Source organism: Trachurus japonicus, unplaced genomic scaffold (genome assembly GCF_045865225.1).
Source record: "Trachurus japonicus isolate A0001 unplaced genomic scaffold, Traja_1.0 AP030150.1".
NCBI lineage: Eukaryota > Metazoa > Chordata > Actinopteri > Carangiformes > Carangidae > Trachurus > Trachurus japonicus.
Genome location: NW_028220283.1, coordinates 98102 through 124659, shown reverse-complemented (window position 1 = coordinate 124659; position 26558 = coordinate 98102). Strand labels below are relative to the sequence as shown.

General features: G+C 42.2%; 2 protein-coding genes and 1 pseudogene across 2 annotated transcripts in view; 2 read left to right on the top strand and 1 right to left on the bottom strand.

The window, feature by feature from the left end:
• Positions 1–8786, top strand: part of LOC146960646 (odorant receptor 131-2-like) — a 42123-nt gene extending 33337 nt beyond the window's left edge. Inside the window, exon 3 of the mRNA XM_085772196.1 lies at positions 8591–8786. Coding sequence (XP_085628322.1) covers positions 8591–8786 — 196 coding nt within the window. The remainder of the gene's footprint in view (positions 1–8590) is intronic.
• Positions 8787–10866: 2080 nt separating this feature from the next.
• On the bottom strand, positions 10867–20950 carry LOC146960644 (zinc finger protein 862-like; annotated as a pseudogene).
• LOC146960645 (uncharacterized) lies at positions 14530–18081 on the top strand. Its single transcript, XM_085772200.1, has 2 exons — positions 14530–15808; positions 18043–18081. Exons 1-2 carry the CDS (start codon positions 14576–14578, stop codon positions 18079–18081), a joined length of 1272 nt encoding a protein of 423 aa, XP_085628326.1. The 5' UTR covers positions 14530–14575.
• Positions 20951–26558: the final 5608 nt, after the last annotated feature.

The window sequence follows — 26558 nt, the reverse complement described above, 5'->3', positions numbered from 1 at the left end:
GCCGGAGGGGGTACGGTTCGGGAGCCACTTGATTTCATCTCTGCTTTTTGCAGATGATGTGGTCTTGTTGGCTCCCTCGAGCCAGGACCTTCAGCATGCACTGGGGCGGTTTGCAGCCGAGTGTGAAGCAGCTGGGATGAGAATCAGCACCTCTAAGTCCGAGGCCATGGTTCTCGACCGGAAAAAGGTGGCTTGCACCCTCCAACTCTGGGTCATCACCGAAAGAACTGGATCCCGGATACAAGCGGCCGAAATGAGTTTCCTCCGCAGGGTGGCGGGGCGCTCCCTTAGAGATAGGGTGAGGAGCTCTGTCACCTGGGAGGAGCTCGGAGTAGAGCCGCTGCTCCTCCACATCGAGAGGAGCCAGCTGAGGTGGCTCGGGCACCTGTATAGGATGCCCCCTGGACGCCTCCCTCGTGAGGTGTTCCAGGCATGTCCCACCGGGAGGAGGCCCCGAGGAAGACCCAGGACACGCTGGAGTGACTACGTCACTCGGCTGGCCTGGGAACGCCTTGGGGTCCCCCCGGAAGAGCTGGAGGAAGTGTCCGGGGAGAGGGAAGTCTGGGGATCCCTGCTCCGACTGCTGCCCCCGCGACCCGGACTCGGATAAGCGGCGGACAATGGATGGATGGATGGATGGATGGAATCTGTGGTGGACCCAAACGAGTTAATTAATTGGAAACACTGAGATCCCTTCCTCTGATTTTTCTAAAGCATTTCCCACAATCTATGATATTAATTTATGAAAATTTGCTATTTTAGAATGTTTATAGTTTTGAGGACTCTCTCCCTGCGTCTCTATTCTGCTTAGTACCGTATTGACCCGAATATAAGACGACCCTGAATATAAGACGACCCCCCTTTTTCAAGACCTGTATTTGGAAAAATACCCTTTTCAGACAAAATCAAAGAAAAAATTAATCTTTTTAAAATCATGTTTTCAGAATCTGTGAAATAACGTTCTGGTAGATTGTAGCGCCCACTGATCTCTCTGAATGTGTGTAGGTGTGTGTCCATCTCTCTTGCGCTCTGTTTACACAAAAAGGCACACGCATCAATTGCAGTGTTTTATTTTGAAAATTGTTTTGATTTTGAAAGTTGAGCGGATTCTCTCATGTTTCTTTGTTTGACCTGCCCGGCTTGACGCAATCTCTCGCAGCTCGCGCACAAAATAGACCAGACACCGAAACGACCGCTGCAGGACCTCTGTTGTGAACAACACAATCGTTTAACATGAGCCCCGAAAGGAAACTGGCTCAGCTTCTCTGCGCTTCCCAGCTATTCGGCGCCTCCGTGTCCGGTGTGTCCCTGTTCCGGTCGCTGTGATATGACGACCCCGCCCCCGGAGGAACTGTGAAGGAGTCAACTGTGATTAAAATGACCTAAACCAAGTCGAGTTGAGCTGTAACTGTGTGGCAGCGCTCTGCTGTGTGGCGAAGGGGCAACACACACACGCACTTGGCGCACACACGCGGCGCGATCATCCTCTCAGATGCAGCTGCATCTCTCCAGGTCACCGGTGTGTGTGAGTGTGAGAGGAAGAAAAGCCCTGACTTGCTTGGACAGACGTTGTTTGATGTCACCCGCTGATTTGCATATATAAATATCTAGACCCCGAATATAAGACGACCCGTCTTTTTCAGACTTTTTTTGACAGAAAAAATATCGTCTTATATTAGGGTCAATACGGTAGTTTTATTTGGGGACAGCTCTCCATTCCGACACCCCTCCACTTCGACACCCCGCTGTTCCGAAATAGCCCCACTTCGAAACACCGCTACTCCGACACCCCCTCCTCCCCCCCGCAGCTGTCCAAGGTGCTGAACCGCGTGACGTTGTTTACATTCTGCTTTGTGGCTTGTCTGTGAAACATGCGCTGCTCAGGGACTGGGCAGATCTGTCCAACTTGCTTTCTCCCCGACTCCGTTGTTGGAGATCTCCCACACAGTAATAGAAATACACTTTTTTTCTTTTTCTCCCCCCCTGCTCCGCTCGAGCACGGCTGAAGCTGACTGAGGGAGATGCTTTGGTTGGGCTTAGGCAATGAAGAAAGGAGTTGGTTAAGTTTAGTAAAAAAGACCAGGTAGAGGCTTGACAGGCTAGAAGCATAATGAACGTTATATGTCATTAATATGAAGTATTTGCTTGTTTTGCAGTTAATTATGCACATGATCCGTTTGACCCCAAAAAGGAAAAAAGGATCAATGCGCACTGCGCGCTGGGGGTTTCCCCCAATAGCCTTTTCGGAGTAGCGGGGTCTTTAGAAAAAATAGAAAACCCCGCTATTACGATGAATGGAAGTCTATTGTCGGAAAGGCGGGGCTTCGGAAAGGCGGGGTGTAACCGTTTTATTTACTGCTGACATGTAGGACCATGGTTGAAAAAAAAAACTGTTGTCATGCTGTTTTTAGACTATTCCTTCCTGTGTCTTACCTGATGTTCTGCATCTTCACGCCATGTCTCTGTCTGGCCTCTCCCTCCGGCAGGTCCCTGTCTGTCTGAGCTGCCTGCAGTGTCACCAGATTTTAATTTGATCCATTAAATGTTCTGCTTTTACTGCTTATGTTATTTTCTTTACCACAGCCTATATAAACAACCAGTTGAATTTTAACACATTGCACACACGGCACACCAGAGCAAGCAAGAGAGGCATACACACGGATGACAGGAGTGTTCAGGATTAAAAGTTTCACCCCATCAGAATCTAGCCGAACTTTGGAGCATTATTTAGCCAGTTTTCTGACAAGCGATCATGTCATGGTTGGTTCCAACAGAAGCCTTGTGTCTCGTGGTTTCATATGATATCTGTATCTTCACTCTAGTTTTAAAACTGGGCCGTTTATAACATGATAATTATTTCACATTAATTCAAAATTTATCGCGGCCATTTTGACAATAGCACTGCTATTTGGAGATCTAGTAGCTTACTGTCTGATGCCTGCTGGTCCTGCTTAGCAACAGGTGACTCCTTACTCTCCCTCTGTTGACATGGCTCGGAGCGGTGCTTCAAATGAAGCGCCGCTACATGGACGCTACCAACACACAACTGGGAGGAGGGTGGTTGCACACACAGTTTTCCCTAACAAATGAATTAAACCATAGAATTAAATGGAAAATAAATCGGAAATAACAAGACACGGATGCGTTAACAGCTGGGGTTCTTGAAAGGAGAATGTATATCACATATCTTTGTAGAGGGGGAGATTGTGTTGCCCTATTATAGAATGCGTGGTTACGCCCAGCAACAAACAACTTAAAGGGATAGTTCACCCTAGAATGATATTTCGCTCATTATCTACTCACCCTCATGTTGACTAAGGGCTGGAAGAATTCTCAGAGTCCACCGTCCCTTCTCTGAGTTACAGGGGGTCTTGGCGTAGCAGTGCATGTCCATATAACGGTTGCAAAGGGACACCAGAGCTCTTCGTAAAAAAACACACACAAAAAAACATCCAAATACCTCCATGCTGCTCGTATGTAATGTCCGTCTTGTGCTGAAGCCCCAAATTGCGTAATTGTCCCGAAAAAAATTAAATAAGTCTATATTTTAAACTTGTTTGTAGCGGAAGCTTCTCGAAGCTCCTCTTCCTGGTCCGTCCAAATCTCGCGTGATTTGCGCCGGCGTCAGTGCGGTTACTGCGAATCACGCGCACCTCAACTTGGTGGAAAAGATGTCGCACCTCTGGCACCATTTCCCGAAGAATGTCTGCTGCCTCCGAGGATGTTGCGTATGTGTAGTTGGCCTGGAACATTTTCAGCTGAACTTCTACAGCCATAGCATTCAGCTCTGGGTATTGATCTAGGACTGCGCCAATCTTCCCAGAGATGAACACGTCAACAAATTCTTGCAGCTTTTGAAGCCCTTCCTGACTGAAAAGCTCAGTACACTACACCGCAGCAGTGTCCAAGGCAGTTGAACGGCAATGTGGTGTGGCTGGACCACTGAAGCGCTTCGGACGCACCGGTACATGAGACATCTTGATGGGTTGCAGTTTTAAAGATGTTACAACTTCAAAGGTTTTGGAGTACAGCTGGTCTAAGTGCTCCTCGGATCTTTTAGACTGGATGCAGGCGCGCAAGGAAGACATTTTCGTTTTGCAACATAGCTATAATCATTATCATAGTCATCAAAAAGTCTGATAAAACGAAGACATCAACGCACCAGGAGGATAGGTGTTCTAGATGACAATGTATGTTTATTTTAAAACTCCCACAAGTAGATGGCTATTGCAATTAAATGCACAGGCAAAAGTAGGTTAACCTGTTCACGCAGGCCCCCTAGTGGTTGGGACGCCGGCGTCCCAAATCAATAACACATGAACGGCGTCCTTAATATAACGAAAAGTAGGCATGCTGTAATGAAAACTCCACCACAGACCTTTTAAGGACACTTTCGGCAACAAGTAGGAAAAAAAATGAAGTTTCTAGGTGCTACGGTTTTTTCACAGTCACTGAAAATGTCTCAAACAATATCAGACTACGGCAGCCCACAAGCGACGTCACGTCAACAACGAAGGTGATTTAAACATATATGTACCATCTGTACACCTCTTCTTTCACCACCAAAAAATCGTTTACTGTCATATAAACAAAAGCAAAGAACAAAAATGCAGTTTTTACCCCATTAAAGGTTTAAACAAGCCTGCTCACTGAACACAAACAAACCTGGAAGTCATTTTCGAGTGCCGAAAAATACGGACAATAATCAATAATAGACCCACTAAAACACTGAATAAAATTACAAGCTTACCCTCTTGTTAAAGCTGAAGATGTGCTCGAAATGAATCCGGGGCTCGATTTTATCCATCGTGACCAGATAATCCATCAATGGTTACGTTTACCCGCAGTGCTAATGCTAATGAGTCATTCTCCGTCAGACTGCGCACCCGCTTTGCGCAGCTGGCATCGCCTGTCAATCAAAGTCACGGGGGTGAAAACTTTTTGGTCCAATAGGGGAGACTCTAAGGTGTGACCTGATATATAGGCCCTTTCTCAATACGTTCTTGTCCGTTCTTGTGTTCTTGTGTTCTACTGAAACGTCATCAGTCGCAGCCCAAGTACTGTCCCAATACACAAGTTCGCATTTCGCCGAGAACGGTCAAAATTCCCGGAAGTGTTCTCGCCACGCCCATTTTACCGAGGATGCATCGGTAGCTGACTTGTGCTAACTTGTCAGCTCAGATATCCCAGCATGCCTTTCGGCAGTCAAACCAGCAGCGGGAAGACGACAACAGCGAAGTGGTAAGCGGTCTTTCTTTTACAGTTTTCGTATGCTATTTCATCAATAAAGTTAATTTTGATGTGATAAATCAACTGTTTAGATTTCAAATATCAGCATGAGCACGAAGATTTATGGCAAATCGAACTTTTGCTCGACTATTTTCGGAGTTGAGAAGCTCCATGAACGGGGGCGGCAGGCAGGCAGCGTATGCGGGGGTAAGTTGCTCTCTAAGCGGCTAGTCTACTGCTCACAGACCCGTATTGTTTTCCCTCTGTTACAGAAAACGAGAACACAATGGCGGACGAGACGGCAACCCACAACTGTAAGAGTATTTTAAATTAATATTCGTACAGCTGCCACTCCGTTAAATTAATATCCGAGTAAATATAAATGTTAACTAACGTTAGTTCAAGAGATTACCGGTATAAGTGGTTCCAGGGTGCCATTCCGAAGGGCCGCCACTCCGAACGTTTACTTTAATTTGTCGGAATGCCGACCCTTAATTATTTATGGGAAAAGGGTGCCATTCCGAACCTGAAAAAATCTTGAATGGTTTACGGCACGGAGTAAACAGGCCTAATTGCGGTGGTACCGTAGTGGTCAGAGCATCTGCTTTTGACGCGGTGGATCAGGGTTCGACTCCCGGGGGAGATACATATTAACTGCGATTTTATTGGCCTCTACCTAACCTTTTTACTAAACTTAACCAACTCCTTTCTACATTGCCTAAACCTAACCAAAGCACAGAGCAAGGACATTTATTTTCAGCAGGAGTGCCGCGGCTGCATCAGACCATGGATGTAATGCATCAGACTCGCACCTGGGTGAAACTTTGGAGGGGGAGGGGGAGGGGCCGGTCGGGCGCTGTCCCCGCGTCGTGTCAAGCCGGGCAGGAAGTCAAACCACGAGAGAATCCGGTCAATTTTCAAAATAAAACACATCCGGAACGGCGGCCCCTCGGGAAGTTCGAAATGACGGACCTTCGGGAATTTTCGGACTGGCAGACCGTCGGAATGGCGGTCCTTCGGAATGGCGGTCGCCCCCCGGTATAAGTTACTTAGCCTAACCAAATGTTTAACGACCTGTATTTTGGTTGATTTTGTATTGTTTTGACTTCAATCAAGGGACAACTGACGAGACCGCGGCTCTCATCACTTGGAGAGCCGTAAATGAAGCCCTCTTCACCGGCCGGAGGAACTCCTTGTAGGGAAGGAAATATTCATCAATATTTAACAATATCTCCCCAATACGTGTCTTGTCTTTCCGGTGTTTAGATGAGGTTTTCAAAATAAAGTAAAGTAAATACTCGTTTAATCTGACTCCATTTAAAAATAACTTTACTCTTAAATATTGGTGGAATTAAAAGTTAATCAATCATTTAAAATATAAACACTTTAAGAATCAATTCTATTGTTAAGAAAACAGGAATCAATCTTAGTTCAGTGATGGTATAGATTATTAAAACCACTCAGTGACCTTCTTAACATAGAAGAATAGCCTTGATGCCTGGGTTGAAGTATTCAGAGGTATAAGAACATGATACTCAATCTTGTCTGTCCAACTCAGAGGTTAAGGGTGTGAATAGTGTCCAGTGAAACTTACCATATAACTAAGATCTTTTTAGACTAACTTAGTTCAGGGATGGCAGATATAGACTTAAACTATTCAGTGACCTTCTCAACATAGAAGAACAGCCCAGACACCTAGGTTGAGATATTCAGAGGTCATACAATATAACTCAATGGTTAAAGGACATGATACTCAATCTTTTCTATTCAACTCAGAGGTTAAGGGTATGAATGTTACCAAATGAAACTTACCATATAACTAAAGACCAAATAAATATCCAATAACAGATTCTTAATTATTTAGAACAAAGTCTCAATAAGGCAATATTAGAAATGAAGGGTTAACATCCCAGTTTATTGTGATGTACAAAATGAACAAACTATAGCAAATAGTAACAATACTTAAGAAACAGATAATGCAACACACTCGATGTGTGGGAGCTCTGGTAAGCAGATCAACTCAAAGTGAGGTTCTTGCTCTTTCCCTTAAATATCCAACCAGAACAGAAACACCTCTAATTCACATAACAATTGGGACTTTGCATGGAGATACCATTCGCATCTGGAGACCTTTGATCATCAGGGGGTCTTTTCATACTATGACAATGAATCACCTACACCTTTGTACTTCTCGCACTGAGACACTTGAGTGATTAGAGACAGTCATCAAATGGTGAAACTCTAACAAAGATAATTGATTAAATCACTAATAACCAAAAGGTGTAGATACACAAAGAGGTTACATCCAGGCTGAGGTAAAACTTCCATTGTTTCAGAGACAACATTTCAGGGTGGGGGTCTCACTGTCTTACATCCTCCAAGACCAGATGGGAGTGAGTAAGCTTCTTATGTGTTTTTATACGAGGAGCAGTGAGAGTGTGCTTGTTTGTGCCAGATTTCACAGCCTCTTAAAATGGTTTGATGGAACCTAAATAAACAAATGAAAAATATAGTATAACGCTAAACTAAATGTTATAATACTACGAATCAAATAAGTTGTGTGAATTGTAACCTGCATGGTGAACAAAAATGACTTAAAGTGCCACAAAGTACAAGTGAAGGGCAATAGTACAGGTGCAGTTATCAACCTAAGTGATATACTAGATGTACTAACAATATTAACTATATATTATCAATATAACTATTGATGAAGCCACTTGGATAAGGGTGGAAACGTCTTCAAAGACAAAACTAAGTCCAGTTGACTTGATTCAATTGCCTAGAGATGACTTTGACCTGGACTAATGAGAATTTACACAGACATTTACTATATAATATCACTATTCTCTTCCTTGCATGCATGTAAGTGCAATCATCCTAACTACATCACATTCAGTAGTCTCTGTCAGCTTGTGTGTTAGTCACTGTAATATCTTTGTTAACATGTGTTCTCAATGTGTAGTAATATGTCTAACTTGCCCTTCTTTGTGTGAATGTGTGTGCTTTATCCAGAGTCTTTGTGCGAGACAGTGGTGTGCCTGTCACCCCAAAACAGGCACAGAAAAAATGGAACAATATGAAAGAAAAATACAAGGTACCACCATTCTATCCACTTTTCAGTAAATAAGTTGGACATGGCAACATTCATTCAGTGAATTGTTATTTCTTAGGAGCTTAGGGACCCACCAACAGGGAAAGGGGTGGAGGCGGGAGGGGTGACAGCTGCCACCTGGCCATGGTATGGTCAGATGGATGCCGCACTCCGGGGGCAGCACTCCATTAGTCCACCCCTGGTAGTTGCGGCTAATCTGACCCCCACTACAGGTGGCGTTGTCACCCCCCCGTCCTCTGCCCCTCCCAGAGAAGGGGAAACACCACCAGCTCCCAAGAGGGCCAGGGCCAGTGGGCAGCTGCTGGACTACCTTAAAGAGCAGGCAGAGAAAGAGGAAGACAGGGAGAAGAGGGCAGAGGCGAGGGAAGAGGAGAGGGAGAGGGCAGCAGCTCAGAGGGCTGAGAAGTTTCTGTCTCTTTTTGAGAGACTTGTCGATAAGATGTGAATATTGTATATAGAAGTAGTTATAGTTATTTTAAATGTAGTTCTTAATTGATGTTTTATTGTTTTGTGTGAATTAAATATTGTGAATATTGAGTGTCAGCCTGTACAGTATTTTATCAGTTGTGAATGAAGTGTCTTCCTAGACAAATAACCAAGTCCAGTTGCCTTTCGATTTAAATTTCTTTGAGATAACTATGACCTGGACAAATGAGAATATGCACAGGCTGAATGAAGTGGTAATATGCAGGTAAGGGGCCCTAGTTTGCTGGCGCAGCGCAGGTGGCGCAGCGCAGGTGGCGCAAGGTAGCGCAGCCGGTCTAATGCAAGTTTCGACCAGCGCAGCCTAGCGCAAAATCAGATTGGAAGATTGGCAGATCGCGCTGCGCTGAGATAGGCGTGGCCGCGCAGCAGGGGGAGGCATCACAGATTCAGCTTGGTGCAGTGGAAGTTTTGTGCGAAAATGTCCCGCCGAGGTTGCGCTGAAAGCTCGCCACCTCCAACCAGGTCTAATCTCAGCGCAGGGCGGAGCGCAGCAGGTGCAGTGGAAGTTTGGCTGACTGACCTGCAGTGCACACACGTCACCAAGAACTCACAGGCAGATCTCCACAGTTCCAGACACATTTCAATGCAATAAATATCCACAATAACCACTATTTAATGCAACTAACTGAATCAACACGTGAATTTATATCTATATAGATTGTCCCGTCACATCTGACGTCAGATCAAAGCAGAGATCAAAGGCTGTGGCACGCGTAATGTAAACTCCACCTGAATTAACACAGCAGGGACGAACTGGCACTGAAAAGCAGCTGTGGATGTCCCAAAAGCAGGACTGTGAGGGTGGATGACTGCATGTCGCTGCCATACCACTCTGCCCTTGTGATGATCCCCTTTATTTATTTATATATTTACTTATTAATTCATAAGCGCGTGCGACCGCATCACGCAGCCGTAATGAAAAACAAAACACAAATCTTCATCTCTCCAGGGTTTCCTCCAGGATTTTTTTAAACTGTGGGGGAGGTCTGCCCGAGTGGAAGAGGGGGGGTGACGACGACGGCGACAACAACATGAATTTTGAAATGTGAAATTATGACTATTTCAAACTGAATGTTTTTCTAAATACATTATTTACTACAGGGTTTCCGGTACATTAATTGAAAATAATAATCGAAAAGAGGATCTTGCAGTATCACTAGGCCAAAACAACAAACACAACAACAACAACAAATTAAAGCAGCATCTAGAAGAGGCGTCAATCTGTCAGATACTGCCAGTGTCACAGAGCTTGTGCCTTGCTTTATCCTAGTGTAACAGGTACCGGGGCCGCCGATGCCCATTAGCCAGTTGTATGTCGTCTGAGAAAAATAAAATAAAAAGCAGGACACAGCCGCTTCTGTTGAGTTCTCATATAGACTGATTTATTCCACATTCATTCAAAATAAACCACGAAGCCAGAAACATAACAAACAGCAACACGTGAGCCACTGATATCAGAATTAGCTTAGCTTAGCTTGTGCTGTACTGTATCACTATCGATACGTAAACATCATTATCACATCGTCAGTCCAGTACCCAAAACAAATGTTTTCTCAGGACATTTACCCATCATATTCGTTCATATTAGATTAACGACAATAAAAGTGGTTATAATATGTAAGAAAACCAGACTAACCTGAGAAAAATAAAAGAAATAGCAGGACACAGCCGCTTCTGTTGAGTTCTCATATAGACTGAAAAATCAGGCGGAAACCCCGGAAAATGCCTGCCCCCTGGGATGATCACCTGGCATTACACTGCCACCTACTGGTCAAACTGTAGAAGCTCTCAAAGGTGAGTTCTGTAAAAACAAAAATAAATTCTCCACAAATGTGGGCACACATCAGTGGGCATCACACTAGCGCTGTGGCAACAACAGTAAACGTCTAAACGAAGAAACAAAAAGTACAAGGCTGTAACACAACTACATACACAACTGTGCCCTCCTGTCTCCTGTGAGACTTGAAATTTTTTAACATTTGAAATAGTGACTACAAACTGAATGTTTGTACTTTAGCAAACGTATACATCTGTCTAATCTAATGGCACAGTTTGCAGCCTGGCTGAGAGCACTTCATTTTTCTTGGCTTTTTGAAAAAGAGCTCTAAGGCTCTGTCATAAGGGAAGTCCTTCAGAGGTGGTCCGTTGATGCTGAGGAGCATGCATGCTGCCAGATGGTCCCCCTGCAGCCTGTTCCTTAGGTCTGTCTTCACCTACACATAAAAACAATTAAAAGTGAGTGGGGTGTGGAAAATTAAGAGAAACCAAACCATCTCTGACTTACAGTTTACTATTAACCAAATGTCTGACCCTGTTCATTGTAGAGAAATCTCTCTCACAGTTGACGGATGATATGGGCACTGTTAATGCAATCGCTGCTAGCTGGCTCAAGCATGGATAAAGCTGTCCCCATTCATCATTTTGGGATGCCAGTTTCATCATCATGTTGAGCTGGTCCAGATTCTGAAACACATTAAATGTATAACACTGATTAGGGGTCCTCAATCATCTTTCTATACAGTATAATTACCCTCTTGCTTAAATTCTCATTTTACCTTGAAGGCTCCAACTAGCAGATGCTGCTTATATGATGTCCACTCTTGCAGCAGTGCTGGATTTTCTGGATGCTGTAAGAATTTTGTAGACAGGGTCCGAAGATGTCTTGTGTTGACTGCATCGTCTTCTGTGGCTGCCTGGGGTCCCAGCACTTGAAAGGCTTCCAGGATGTCAAGGTGTTGAAACCGGCGGTCTAGGCTGTCTTGCAGGCCATCTAGATAAGGCTCCATTACCTAAACATGACACAAAATAGAAAATTTGTAACTTTTCTAATTGATAGATTGAAGACCTTATTTGATTCACTGATTATATTATTTAACTTCACAGCCATCAAAAATGTACCTGGGTCCTAAAACGGGACCAGAGACCCTCCCTTGTCTCTTCACCCCGGGGTCTGCCTCTCCTGTGTCTCTCCTCCTCGTGCATGATGCTAAACGTTCCTAAACCAGTAGGGTCATCTAGGTCCTCATGGAGCCGGGCTAGGAGACCCGTGTGGCTGTTGATCAGCTGCATCCCGGATGGACCTCAGGCAGGCCTTTGTCACTGGCACCTAATAAAGGCAGTCACACAATGCTTAGCTTTTTTGTAACAATACATGACTCACAAAAATAGCTTCATAGGTTATGTTGCTTACAAATCCTGAAAAAGTCTAGGGATAGATTCTTATAATGCACCTGCTCTTTTATGGTGTAGTGTATTATACACCTTAACTTTCTTGCTTAAATGTCTTGTATTATCTTATCTTCATATTATGTGTGCTTTCTCTGAACTGAAGGAATGTGTCAACTGATGCTCTGCTTAATGGGTTCCAGATGCTGCCTAGAAGCAACTTGATCTGTTGGAAAGTTGATGATTGTTTTGTTTAGCCTGAGGGTGTCTTCTTCCTTGACCTATGGTGGCCCAAAGGTTATCAATTTGGTCAAGAGGTTAAATCCCAGAAAGTAAATAATCCAGATCAAGGAAGTCTTTGTTGATTGGTTGCATTCCTTAGTTTGGAGAAGGTGGAGTGTTTGGAGTTAGAAACATATATAAGGTCAGAGCTTTGGGCCAGGAGAGAGAGATCTCATATTGGACCAGAGATACTCCAGGATTCGGCATTTTTGTACACTGTTCTTCTTCTTGTTAATAAACTTCTTTTTTGAATACAAGCGAAGACGTGTCAGCGGTAATCCCTTCTTTTCATCAACACATCAATATACCACAATTTTGGCGTCACGAACTTGGACGTGTTTGTGGCTCTTCAGTTTTTCTTCAGCTTTAGCCAGCCGGCTCCTGCATCGATCTGGGCTTCTGGAAAGTGTGAGTTTTTCACAATATTATGTGCTGGTCTGTTTGTTGGAGCTGTTGTCTGTTTGCTGTTGGGTCACACCGTTAAAGAATCTTTGTGTGGGTGATTGTTGCTTTGATGATTAGAAGCTGTTTATCGTTCTAAATTTTTCTAAATTAAGGGGGGTTTTTGGTCTTTCCTTTTTGGCTTTTGGTTTTTGTTTGCGTTGCAGGCAACGCAAAAAGGGGGGTATAGGGAATTTGGAATAAAGGTTGTTGGGGGGTACTAAAGGTTGTTGGGGGGTACTTAAGGTTAAGGGGGGTAAGGATGAGTAAAGTTAAAGGTGGTTAAAGATTTCAATAGAGGGAAAGTTACAGGGGGGTATATAAAAAGTAAGGATTAAAGGGGGGTAAGGATTTGAATAGAGGGATTTTTTGAGTAAAAAGAGGTAAAATAGAGGGACATTTTGGGATATTAAAAGAAATAAGGTTAAAGGGGGGTTTATTAAGAGTAAAAATAAAGTTAGAATAAAGAGTTAGAAAGAAGCTTTAATACATATGTGATCACTTGTTTTGTGTTTGTTTGTTAAATCCCCATTTTTGTGTGTGTGTGTGTGAAGACCGGTTTTCTTTTGTGAATAAAGTTTATGAGTAATTGATATGATAGAGTGTATGTTGAATAAGGTATAAGAGTGAATAACGTATAAGAATAAGATGTTTGACTAAGTTATAATATGTTATATTATATATATAATTATATATTCTTTAAGTTTTAACAAATATGAGCCTGAGAAGGATGTTTATGAGCCTTTAAAGGACGTTTAATAAGAAATAAACCTTAAGAATCTTCTAAGGGGACTTTGTGATTAACTTGCTATGAGCCTCTATTTAAGGGGACCTTTGGGAAAATAAATCCATAAGAAACTTATGAACCTCGGAAGAGTAACTTTTTGTGTAGTGGAGAATTTTTTGATAAAGCCTGATTAATTTTGGGAAAACACTTATTTAAAGTGAGAATGTTTTTATGAAAATTATAACGTTCTAAAGTTATAATACAGAATTTTTGAAAGAAAGGAAAAACTTGCAGTAGGAATGTGTTTTGTGTATCTAGTGATTTTATAAAACACTGAACTATTTGTCTGTCTTCCCTTCATGGAGCGAGAGTTCAAGGAGGAGACCAGAGTTTAAGAGGTGTGTCTAGAGACGGACAGAGGACAGCTGGCTTGGATCACAAGGATTGAGGCTTGCAGACGACAGCGCATGCATCTGGATCCAGTGATAAAGGCCAGTGTGATTTTATCCACAGACTCTTTCTGACATTGTTGATGCATATTTAGCTTGATTGATAATAGTACACTCATTTACATTTAGTACACACATCTACAGTACATGCATCATACATATGTTGTAGTTAATTAGAAGGAAGACTTGGCAACTGACTGATTAATCAAGGCTAACTGATGTTGAGCTTTTGTAATTTGATAGATCTGATAGGAATTCCTTTGAAGTTATTTGTTTCATCTTTCTTTTGCTGACCTTGGCAATACAGAGGTTATAAATGAATTAATCAATATAAATAAACTAAATAATATTTAGTTAATAATTAGCTAAGTTAAAGTTAAGCACAAGAATAAATGGGAGCCATGACAATGATAAAATAGATGTAAACAATCCAGAAGTACATACTCCTGTTGAACTAGAAGAATAATCCTAAATTATTAATCAAAATAATACAGTTGTTGGTGTCCACATGAAGTGATCGAAATAATAAAAAGGTGAAAAATATAAAGAGAAGAGACAAATAGAGCTTGATATTCTCCAGTTGCTTGAAAAGAGCTAGGGTCAAAAATGGATGAAGGTTATGGGAAAGTTGTAGAGAAAGTTGTAGAGGAAGTAGAAAAGAATGTAAAGAAAGTAGAAAAGTTGATGGCAGAGATTGATATACTCCTCTCACATTTGGTCCCAGTACAGAGACCCTCACCTTATGAGAAGGAGGAGGAGTTTAGGGAAATGTATCCTCAGCTCCCAGTAATTAGTCAGGAGGAGGTCGAAGATCAGAGTGATGAGGAAAAAGCTGTGGGAGGATATGATTTAGCAGTTAGAAGGTTATTGGCTAGTGCAGAAAGAAGAAGAGGTGGAACAGAAAGGGAGAAGGATTTAAGAGAAGGAAGTGAAAGGGAAAGCAAAGATGAAAATGAGAATAGGGATAGTAATGGAGATTTGGATAATGAGAGTCCTTCATTTTCAAGAAGGCATGCCAAGACAAAACATGTTTCTAGGGAAGATGAAGAGAGACGACAAACTTTAAGTAGGATTGATAAAAGTATAGATCAATGCCTTAAATATTTGGACCAATACACCACACCAAAAGGCCGGAGATTATTACAGGAACAATTACAGGACTTGCAAATGCAAAAGAAAAAGTTATTGAAAAAAGCCTCCCAAAAATCAGCAAGGGAGGAAGATAAGTCTGATAAGATCTGTCCAGTGGTTATCAGAGGACAGAATCCGGTGTATAAACCTTGGGATGATACAGTTATGCCAGATTTATTTGACCAATTACCCGTTCTTCAGGATGGAGCACATCCTTGGATTTTAAAGTTGAAGGAGATTATGGTGGGAACAAAACCTACCATGGGAGACTTTAAGAGACTTCTGGTAAATATTATTGGGGTTCCAGCCATGGAAGAGATTTTACAGAAAGCTGGATATAATCGATATGTGGGATCTACTGTGAACGATTCAGAGCTGTTTGGAGCAAATAGAGGTCGACTGTATAGAGCGTTAAGAGATACATTTCCAACAAATGTACACCCTGATAATGTTCATGTTGAACCATTAGGACAAGAAGAAAATCCGAGATCTTATGTGTCAAGAGCTCATCAGGTATGGAGAAATGTTACAGGACATGATTCGGATGACAGTCAGATGGAGCAATCAATCTTGCGAGCTAAAATTCAGAAGGGGTTGCCTCTGTCAGTGAGGAGTAAATTAGCAGAAGTGGTTGGTCTAGGGAGCATGATAAAGAGTGTTTATACAGATCACATAGCATACCAAGTAGAGCTGTATAGAAAGAAAGAGCATGAACAGGAGGGCCAAGATCAGGAGATCCTTAGACAGTTAAATCAGATTCAACTGAAGAAGGAGAAGAAGCAGGCAGTAGTTATGCAGAACCAATCTGAGATAAATCAGCCCATGCCACAGCCACAGCCACAGCTGCAACCACAGGCACCACAGCCTTGTGCAGCGGTACCTTTTGCTTATAATGCACAGCCGACCTTTGGTCTGCAGCAGCAGGCATGGAGAGGAAGAGGTCAAGGAAATGTAGGGAGAGCAAGAGGAAACTTTAATCCAAATTTTCAACAAGTTCCTGAAGTGTGTTATATCTGTGGACTGGTTGGACATTTTGCCCGTGAGTGTAATAAACTAGGAGGAGGAAATTTCGGAGGGAATTTCAGAGGAATCACAAGAGGAGGCTTCAGAGGTCAGGTAATGACATTCCGAGGACTGTTGAACCCTCTCAGGGGTCCGCAGCTAGGATTTTAGGGATGCTCAGAAAATCCGAAAGGGAGGTGTCAGTTGGTACCTCTTACAAAATCAATTGAGCTCTGCTACAAAAATAAAAAAACTACAATACCTATACTGGTATCAGGAGCCTATACCTATCTGTACTTTTGAGAAGAGATGTTTTGTGTTCTGTGATGACACTAGCGTTAAAACCAGTTAATTTGTTCTCCTTTTATGTCTCAACTGTCCATTGCATTGCCTGGCATATTATTAAAACAAGATTTAGAACAACATTTAGGAAGTGCAGGAGAAAATATCAACATCAGGATAAGGACATATTTTGACTTATACTTGTCTGAATGAGGTTAAAGTTGCAGTGTTGAACAGCCACTCCTCAACACTCATGTGTTGTATTGTTTTGATTTTTGTTGATAGTAGTGAAACCTCGTAGGATTCATAAGTTGTAGTTTAGCATTTATTGACCAAACTGACATGCATCAGATGCTAAAGTAAAGAAAGTAAAATTGCACTGCTTTGGCAGTAACATGTAGTATGAGCAGAAATGTGAAGTCTAAACAGTTGTTTTTGTCATTCTCCATCTTTTCCTTTATATAGTTAAGAATTATTGTTATTGCCATAGTGTAATAAAATGAAACGTAGGCCTGCATAAGAAATATTTCTTAATATGTTTAAACTCATTGTGTTGGTAAATGTTGATTAGTTGGTTTACTGTTGGAAAAAAAAAAAGAATATCTTATTCTATAAGTCTCACTCAATTATCCACAAAAGTGGCTTTCTCATAATAAAATGAAATAGGACAGAACATGGCATGGTAAGAAAATTGTGTGTCTCCAGTGTAAGTCTGGGATCCACTACTCACTCAGGTCAACAGCCCAATTTGAGCCAAAGTGTGAGGCTGCTGCCTCTTAAAGTTCCAGTGTAAAATGTATAATTAAATAATACAAGGACAAATTAGAAATTTAGCAAGCTTACTATACTTATTGCAGTAACATACAGTATATTCAAAAAGCTTAATTTACACAGTGTGAAGTTGTATGGTTACCTTAAAAAGTTGAGATAATTACAAAAAGGAAGCTGTTCTTGAAATAAAGAAATAGTTGTGGATAGGTAGAGGTGACACTTAAGATTCTATTGGTCTTTGGAGAATCATGAAGGATTGATAATAGTGCTCTCAGCCCTTTTAGGTCTGACGATTCAAGAAGCACATGGGTTGGCCCATGTTGCAAGGGGGGAGGTTATAGTATGAATTTTATTTGCTTAAATATGAATTTTATTTGCTTAAATAGACTGATTGGGTTATAACCAGGTGGATGCTCAGTCACTTGCCAAGTTAACCAAGTTTTCGTCAAAATTTTGCAAGGTTTTTGCCACATTTTTGTGAAGAGATGTCATGAGCAGGAGGGGACTTCTGCTTGGATAATGGATGAGAAGTCTGTGGATACAATTGCAAAACTGATTTAGTAAAAATATAGGGATTTATGTGTTTATGTGCATTTGATGTTTGAAATGTATTTGCTGTTGCAAAGATACTGGTTTGTTTTCTCTCTCCCTCCTAGAACATATAGGAGAGAGATCACTGTGAAAGTGCCAGGCTGTTCGGGGACCCAGATGTTCTGAGAAGATTCAGTCATCTAAACATGAAGAATGTGAATGAAGTGAAGGGCCCTGAACATGGACACTTAAGTCAAAGGGAGGACGCTGGAGCACACGGTCAAATAATAGACATTTATTAAGGTGCGGCTGCTGACGTTTCGACACAAGGTCTTCTTCAGAGCAAACGGAGCGTTTGCTCTGAAGAAGACCTTGTGTCGAAACGTCAGCAGCCGCACCTTAATAAATGTCTATTATTTGACCGTGTGCTCCAGCGTCCTCCCTTTGTCTCCACTGCTCGTCTCCAGCCCTGAGACGCACCGGTCCAGAGTTCGTCAAGCTGAAGCGCGGAGGATCTCCCCTTTTTTATGGACACTTAAGTATTTTGACCACATTGAAGATTGACACTGTGGAAGAACTGCAGTATAATTTAATTTGGTGTTTTTATGGAATGCTTTTAGACATTAAAGTGTGATGTCTTTCATGATGATATGTACTCACTATTGAATGTTTTTGCTAGTATGTGGATATTGGAGCCTCAGATGTTTTCTTTCTTTTTGACGTTTAGGGAGAGTAATGTTAGGCAGGGACAGGTCCAATGGAGGATCCGATGGGTTGACCAGCCTGAAATTGGATACTGTTTTGATTTTATTTGTCTGAGGTTTTCATATGTATCTACTGAATTGTTTCATTCAAGTTTTAAGAATTTCTTCTTTTCTAATTGGTTTGGAGTGCTAAACAGTGGTTGCCTAAGGCAGAGGGACCGTGAGAGAATTTCCTGTCTTGATTGTTTGATGGAAACTTTAAGGAAGATTGGCTGCCTGGCGGGTTTTCGCTCTCACACTCCACAAATTGTTTTATTGCTAATGATTGTTTCATTATAGACATTATATAAGAGTGTCTGTTTGTTTCATTATGATAATCATTTGATTGTATGTTGTATTTTATGTGTCGAGACTCTACGAGCCTCGAAGGGGGGAAATATGTAGTGTATTATACACCTTAACTTTCTTGCTTAAATGTCTTGTATTATCTTATCTTCATATTATGTGTGCTTTCTCTGAACTGAAGGAATGTGTCAACTGATGCTCTGCTTAATGGGTTCCAGATGCTGCCTAGAAGCAACTTGATCTGTTGGAAAGTTGATGATTGTTTTGTTTAGCCTGAGGGTGTCTTCTTCCTTGACCTATGGTGGCCCAAAGGTTATCAATTTGGTCAAGAGGTTAAATCCCAGAAAGTAAATAATCCAGATCAAGGAAGTCTTTGTTGATTGGTTGCATTCCTTAGTTTGGAGAAGGTGGAGTGTTTGGAGTTAGAAACATATATAAGGTCAGAGCTTTGGGCCAGGAGAGAGAGATCTCATATTGGACCAGAGATACTCCAGGATTCGGCATTTTTGTACACTGTTCTTCTTCTTGTTAATAAACTTCTTTTTTGAATACAAGCGAAGACGTGTCAGCGGTAATCCCTTCTTTTCATCAACACATCAATATACCACAATGGCCAGGAAGTTTACATTTTCCTTCTGGAAAATTTTTGAGAGCCAAGCCAGATGTGGCAGCACGTCTGCCTGCAGGTACACTGCTGCAACAAAACGATACGTGCAGCAGAAACCATAAAGGCCCTTGGCTACAGGGCACTTGTTGACTTCGGTTTCTTCAGCCAAAGCAGCCAGGACAGCTGGCAAGTTTCGCTGCAATGTGGTGGTTGCTAGGTGTTGTGACAGCCAGCGGGTGTCTTTTACTTCCTGAAAAATATTTCAGTCTTGAGATAAAAGCTAATACTAAAGAAAGTTCATCTGTAGTGCACAATAGTCACACTTTCTGTTACATGATGCAATACATGTATATTTTTCTGTGATCTCACCGTCACTTTCAAGGCCTGCAAGCCCAGGGACTGTGCTGCAGTTTTTAAAACAGCAGTTCGATTGGCGCTATTATGGAAATACAGATGGAGCTGCTGCAAATGGTCTCTGAAGGTGGCCATATAGTTTACATGAGATGAGGCATCCTTGCATGCCAAGGCGAGGCGATGTGCAGCACATGCAACTGGCAGCAACCAAGGGAAGTCATCTTGGAGCTGCTTTGCTACACCATTCAACCTCCCTGTTTCAAGAATAAAACAAAATGAGTACATACATGCAGTAACTAATTCATGTTAAGAATCCCAATGAATATTCTACTTTGTTATGTTGCGAGTTCATACCAGTCATTACAGCAGCTCCATCCGTTCCTAATCCAAAAAGCCTTTGGGTAGGAATCTTCTTTTTGTGCAGCACTTCCTTAATAGCTGCCACAATGGTATCTGCCTTTCCATCACTGACATTTACCAGGTCCAGGAACTGGCTGAAAAGCTGTCCCTCCTTGTCCATATATCTTAAAATGCATAAACAGATGAATTGTAAACATAAAGAAATATAATTCAGATTCAATCAGAAATAATTCCCTCTGAATTTCTACCTGACATGCAGATCCAGCTGTCTTGTCACAGCGACATCTGTACTTTCATCCACCTCTAAACCAATGGAAACAGAGGAGTGGATGTCTCTCAGAATTGGCTCTTCCACGACAGTGGCCAAAATCTCCAGCATCTCATCAATAATAGTGTGAGACCTGTAATTTATTGTTTTCCCAATCTAAGAGTAAATGAAATAAAATATTAAGATTCTGAGGTTAGCATGAAATAATGCAAATATGACCAATATGACCACAGTAACATTACCCTGAGCTTTTTGAAATAATTACAGCCCAGCAGCTCAGCCAGATCCAAAAGAGCTGGGTAGTTAGTGTGATGTGCCTGCTCCCTCTTGGTGAGATAATATAGGCATTTAAAGCCACCAAGGATGGACTCGTGCTCCATATTGATGATGGGGTCAAAGGCTGTCATAACTGAAGAACCTATGCAAAGCAAGCACAGATAAACATGACCTTTGATGGTTATTTTAACAAAAACTTTATACCAGAGACATTTTAGCTATTAAATTAATCTATGACATTTAATTGAAGGAACTTCACCTTGTGCCAATAAGGCTTGCGATTTCACACTATTTTTGTGGTGATCTGTCCCCATGTGTCTATCTAAATAATCAACACGGTAGATTTGGCATCCTGCCTCGATGAATGGCCGCTTGGCCACTCCTGATTTTGCAGTTTGCTTGTGTTGGCGGCATAACCTGCAGAACATTCCTGCAGGCACAGGGTCAAAATTAATGGCACAGTCATTGTTCAATTGAAATTAAATTGAATGAAAAATAAAAACTAAATTGCATGATATTGTAATGTTTAATACTCACCTTGATCAGTGTGGTACAGCCATGGGCGGAACTTGGTTATGTCGGTCCATTTTGGGTCCCAGCCGGATTCCCTGTGTTTTGTTTTTTTCCTCCCTCTGTCTCCTTCGCTGCTGCTCTCTGCTGCCTCACCATGCTCAACCTCCTTCTCTGCCTCTCCTCTTTTCTCTCCTCCACTCACCTCCTGCACTACTTCTGCCTGTGCTCTTATCTAATATAATATTGGGAAGTGTTAAATTTGTTCACATCATGACCAATACCACGCAGGTAATGTTAGGAATATTTAAATATTACACTTATAATGGTACACATCATTATCTATCAATTGACTTGAGGGAATAACATCACGACAATAAGTCAAGAACATTGAGCCTCTCCTTTATGTAAGGTTACCTGACTCTCTTCCTCTGGAACCTTTCTCTTCTTTTGAAAATAGTTTAATATACTCATCTGAAAATGTAACCAGAAAAGAGTCATGGCAGAAAATTACCTGGGCATTACCTAAGCTAACGTTATGTCCTGCTGTTCAAAACGTTGTTGTTGTAACGGGTTTCCTCTATCAATAGAAAAATAAATTTTATAGTTAAAAATTAATCTACAACAAAATAATATCTCTCTCTATAACCAAAGACTCAACATGCTTTATTAGGCCTACAGTAATCTCTCTTTAAAGGTGTACAGAAAAGAAAATTGAATTTAAGCCCACTCTTCCTCATAAAATTAGTGTAATAACTCATCTATCAGACGATGTAGGCCAAACTTTGTGCAAAATTCTATTTTTGAGCAAATCTGGGATGAAAGTGTGTATTTTAGTGTAGTTTTTTTTTTTCGCATTGGATAATGCAGGCGCACGGATTATACGTCAGCCTGTACACGATTCACCAGCCACTGATATTGGATCCGTAATCCGTCATTCAACGTCTGACACACGCACACACACACGGAGCTCGGTCTCGCCTCAAGCTTTGAATATCCCGCCCGCTCGATAACGACCAATCAAATTCGTTTTCCTCACTCGGGTAAACTCGTGTTGCAGCTCGTGACAACTCGGCGCGACAAACAGGACAAACGGCCATTTCTGTACAGCTTTAACAAGTGTCAATGGTACAAAAATAAGATAAAAATAAGAATCTCTCTGAAATAATGATAGCAATAATGCGTATAACCAATCAATAACACATTTTTCCCGACTCTGGATTTTTTCTGTAACCTAATCCATCTATACATTAGGGTCGTTTTTCACTGGTTTTAACAAAACTGTATCAAATATAACCTAGCTTAGGTACCTTTCTTTCACCCTTTTCTCTCCCTCCACGTCGGACTAGTGTCTCTCCTTCTCTCTTCGTCTTTCGCGCGCCGCAGCTAGACAGGCAGGTGGTGACTCCGGTGTTCCGGTGTTGGTTTTTCAAAATAAGGGTATGCTATTTGCAGCGTAGCGTCATATTTCAGGGAAAACACCATGTTTTGTGCCGAAATCACATTTAATACAATCATTTACATTAATATAAACATGAAACAACATTTTTTTTTTTTAAGTAAAAAAAAAAAAAAAAGCATTATTCTGAAGGTGTGGCGGCTTTTATTTTGCCGTGGCGGTGCGCCACGATCAATTACATGTAGCGGAAACCCTGCTCTCTTAGTCCACCACAACAGCCTCGGTATCAGATAGTCAGTATATAGCCTACTACAGTATACTCAGCATCTCTATCACAGAAAAAAAAGAGACGGACAGAGAGAGAGAGAGAGGAGGACAGAGAGAGAGAGAGAGAGAGCGTCCTTTACGCTGATTTCATGGTGTTTGTTCATGTTGTGATTAGTGTAGCCTACACCTCTCATCTTATACACAGGGTTTGAATAAATGTGAGTTTCTTTATTAGTTTATTAGTTGTTGTTTCTTACATTGGGCAGCCGTTCTCAGTGTATCAGATCAATCCTGGTTAAGTATATTAGTAAACTCATTATTGGTCACTCTGAGCTCGGACCTCCGGACCAAAACAGCTGTTTCCTCCTGGGAGAGGTTCGGCCTCTGGCGTCGCTGTTTCCTCCGTCCATGTCAAAGTATAAAATGACAAACTTGCAGCGCGCATCACCCGCCGCCAGTGGCGTCATTTGGGTATGGCGGTGTATGGCACTCGCCATACCTTGACTTTGGTAGAAAATGTTCAGAGTACTGGCACTTATAGATTTTAACCCCTGGCGTACCGGGACTTTTTACGGCGTACTGGGACGGCGTACAGTGTCCTGTTGTAATTCTCTCTGACCGATTCGCGATTGTGTTGCCTCTTTCTCACCTGCTCCTCTCTGCTGCTCCTCTCTCTCTGTGTCTCACTGAGGGGCGGGGCTGCCTCGCGCCGTGCGCTGTGTCTGTGAGAGCGCGTGTACGAGTGCACGCCGCTGCATCATAGATGTAACTCTGTATAACTCCATGTGCTGCAGACGTGAATGTGGAGCGACTAAAACCTTCGTGAGTTATAAAGCCATCAACATGACTTCCCAGTGGTGCCTGCTAACAACTTAGCCTACCACTTATTCTACATGCTTAAATATGAGTCATATTTCAGTGCTTGTTTGGCTAACACTAGCTACTTAGAGCACAGTAAAATGAAAGCTCTTATTTGAGAAACACTGTGAAGCTGCTGCAGTCATCTTGTTAAGAACAGGCTAATGACAGCTGTCTGTGGAGTGTGGAGGCTGTTTATCTTGTCACAAATCACAAAAACTTATAATTGAGACAAACAAGTCCCAAGCAAGCCCATCTCTAACATTAGGCTACCTGAATGTAGTGAATCACAGCAGCAACAGGAGGAATCACTCATTCAATTTAGTTGTGAAAATTTTAATTTGTTTCCAGATTAAATTTATTCTGACTTTGCTGTTAAACTTTGCTGTTCTTACTGTAGAAACATGTACTGTAGATTAGCAGTGAATGAACTCATTTTGCAATAATTTGTTGACACAAAAGAAATTAAGACAGGATACAGACACCTTTTACGGAGTGGATAAACTTAAAATAGCCTATTCATTTGTCTTCAGAGATTATTTACAAATGGATTTTAACAAGAAAATACTTCTAATAAATCTTTGTAGAAGGTGAGTCAGGGTTCCCACGTGTCCTGGAAAAACCTGGAAAATGGTTATCCAGTCATGGAAAACACATGGAAATTGAGAAAATGTGTCAAAGGTCCTGGAAAAGCTTGAGTTGTCCTGGGAAATTATTTATCACACTATTACATCAGCTACCAGCTCTGTTTGACTTTTTCAGACCCCACTAATGATTTATTTTCCAAAGTTATATGAACCCTTGTGTCCAATCCATAGCTTGTGTCCAATCCATAGCATTGATAGTGATAATTCAGAAAGCTTCGTGATTTTGCTCTCAAATCACACCAGATTGCTGCATTTCAATTTACAATGCGCTCGAATTTTCGGCCGGGGGGCTCTACCCCCCGGACCCCACGGGGACGGGTTGGTCCTTGCCATACCTTGTCTAAAACTGAAATGACGCCACTGCCCGCCGCGCAGTTAAAGGTGAGGAGAGGAGCTCCTTTGATTGGTGAAGATCTGACTCGGCTGTGTCAAACCCACTCCACGCCTTTCTCTCCTCCTCCTGTCTCCCTCCCGCCCTGTCTCCTCCCTCTTCACCGTTTGCGCCGGTGGGAGGGACGAGGGGAGGGGCTGCGCTGGTCTAAGTCTGACTGCGCGGCCCACCAATCTTGCGAAATGGACCTGGGCCACACCCCGTTGGCGTGGCGAAGCTGCGCTGCACTTAGACTTAGGGCCCAAGGTGTTTAGACTTCGAGGCACCAAGGCTTGTAACGTGGTCACAACAAAGAATGCTTCTGAAACTGAAATCTGATGGGAGGTTGACTTTACTTACAGGTGTTATATGTTTAACTATATACATAATATAATCATTTTTAATTGAGATAAACTATAAAATCATTTTTAATTAAGATGAAATATATACACACAATAATTTTTAATTAAGATAAACTATATACATAATCATTTTTAATTAAGATAAACTAACACAATCATTGATACACTATTTATACAATCATTTTAAATCAACAAAACAATATTTACAATTAACATTAACATTACAACTACTGAACTGATTATAATTTGGGGTTTTTCCTTAATAATCGTGCTCCCTCAGACAAGCCGGGAGCTCTTGAGGGGCAGACACCTGGGCAGCAAGTCGGCCTCTGAGATTGGCTCCCGACAGCTCCTGGTCTTCCGCAGCGTTTCCCCCAGCTTCCTCATCCTCCCCGTCATCCTCCTCTGCCTCCTCCTCTTCCTGCAGGTCACCGGCTAACAGGCAGAGGTTGTGCAGTATGCAGCATGCTGCGACAACCTTGGGGGCGAACAGAGCCCGGATCTCCAAGGCCCGGAGGAAGATGGCTCTCCAGCGGGTTTTGAGCAACCCGAAGGTCCGCTCAATAATGTTTCAGGCCTTGGCGTGATGCCTATTGAAACGGGCCTCAACTTGGCCTGTTGATTAAAATACAGCAGGTAATGTAGAATACATCCAGGAATTCAAATTCAAAGTAACAACTGTAATAAATAATGTATTCTCTTACCTGCTATAGGTTGACGGTAGGGAGTGATGAGGGCCACCAGATGCTGCAGGCAAGGGTACCCCCCGTCTCCCAGGAGGTAGAAGCCAGCCGGTGGATAGAGGGACTCCTTATACATAGGAGACCTCCGGAGGACAAGGGCATCGTGCACTGACCCCGTGTTGCCGATGTAAATGTCAAGAAATGCACCGTTGCTGTCACACACACCCTGAAGAACCACAGATGGGAACAGCTTTCGGTTAATGTAGCTCTTCTTCTGCTCCGCAGGTGGCACAAGACGGACGTGGCATCCATCGATGGCTCCAACGGCACGATGGAAAGCCTCATGCCCGGCCAGCCGAGCGAAACCTGCTCCCACCTCCTCCATCTCCTCAGGCTTGGGGAAATGGATAGCCCTGTGAATGATGCCCATCATGGCCTCAACAGAAGTGTGGTCGACCCTGGCAACTGTGGCTCTTGGTATGGCAAATATGTCTGCCGTGACCCGGTAGGACGTGCCACATGCCAGCCAGTAGAGACAGACGGCCACCTCTATTTCATGGCTCCAGCCATGTGGCTTTAGCCGGGGCAACATCTGGACCAACAGATGGATGGTCTCCCTTGACAGCCTGAAGGCTGGTTTCAGGTCAGCCTCCTCGGAGAAGAAGGTGCAGAGGATGGGCACAGTGTTGTTGACCTGGGCATACCTTCGAGGAGAATGATCCTGTAATGAAATAAAAAAAAAATTTAATTAGTAAAACAATTAAATAATATTTGAATGTATGTATTTATTTATTTATTTATTTATTTATGACTTGCTTGAAAATGTATTTATAGTTCTTTGCTCAGTTCTCATTAAACTTAATTTATGTTTTGTGTTCTATACAAATGAGCTTCACTTGATTTATCAGATATATCAGAAATAAATAAATTGTACAACGTA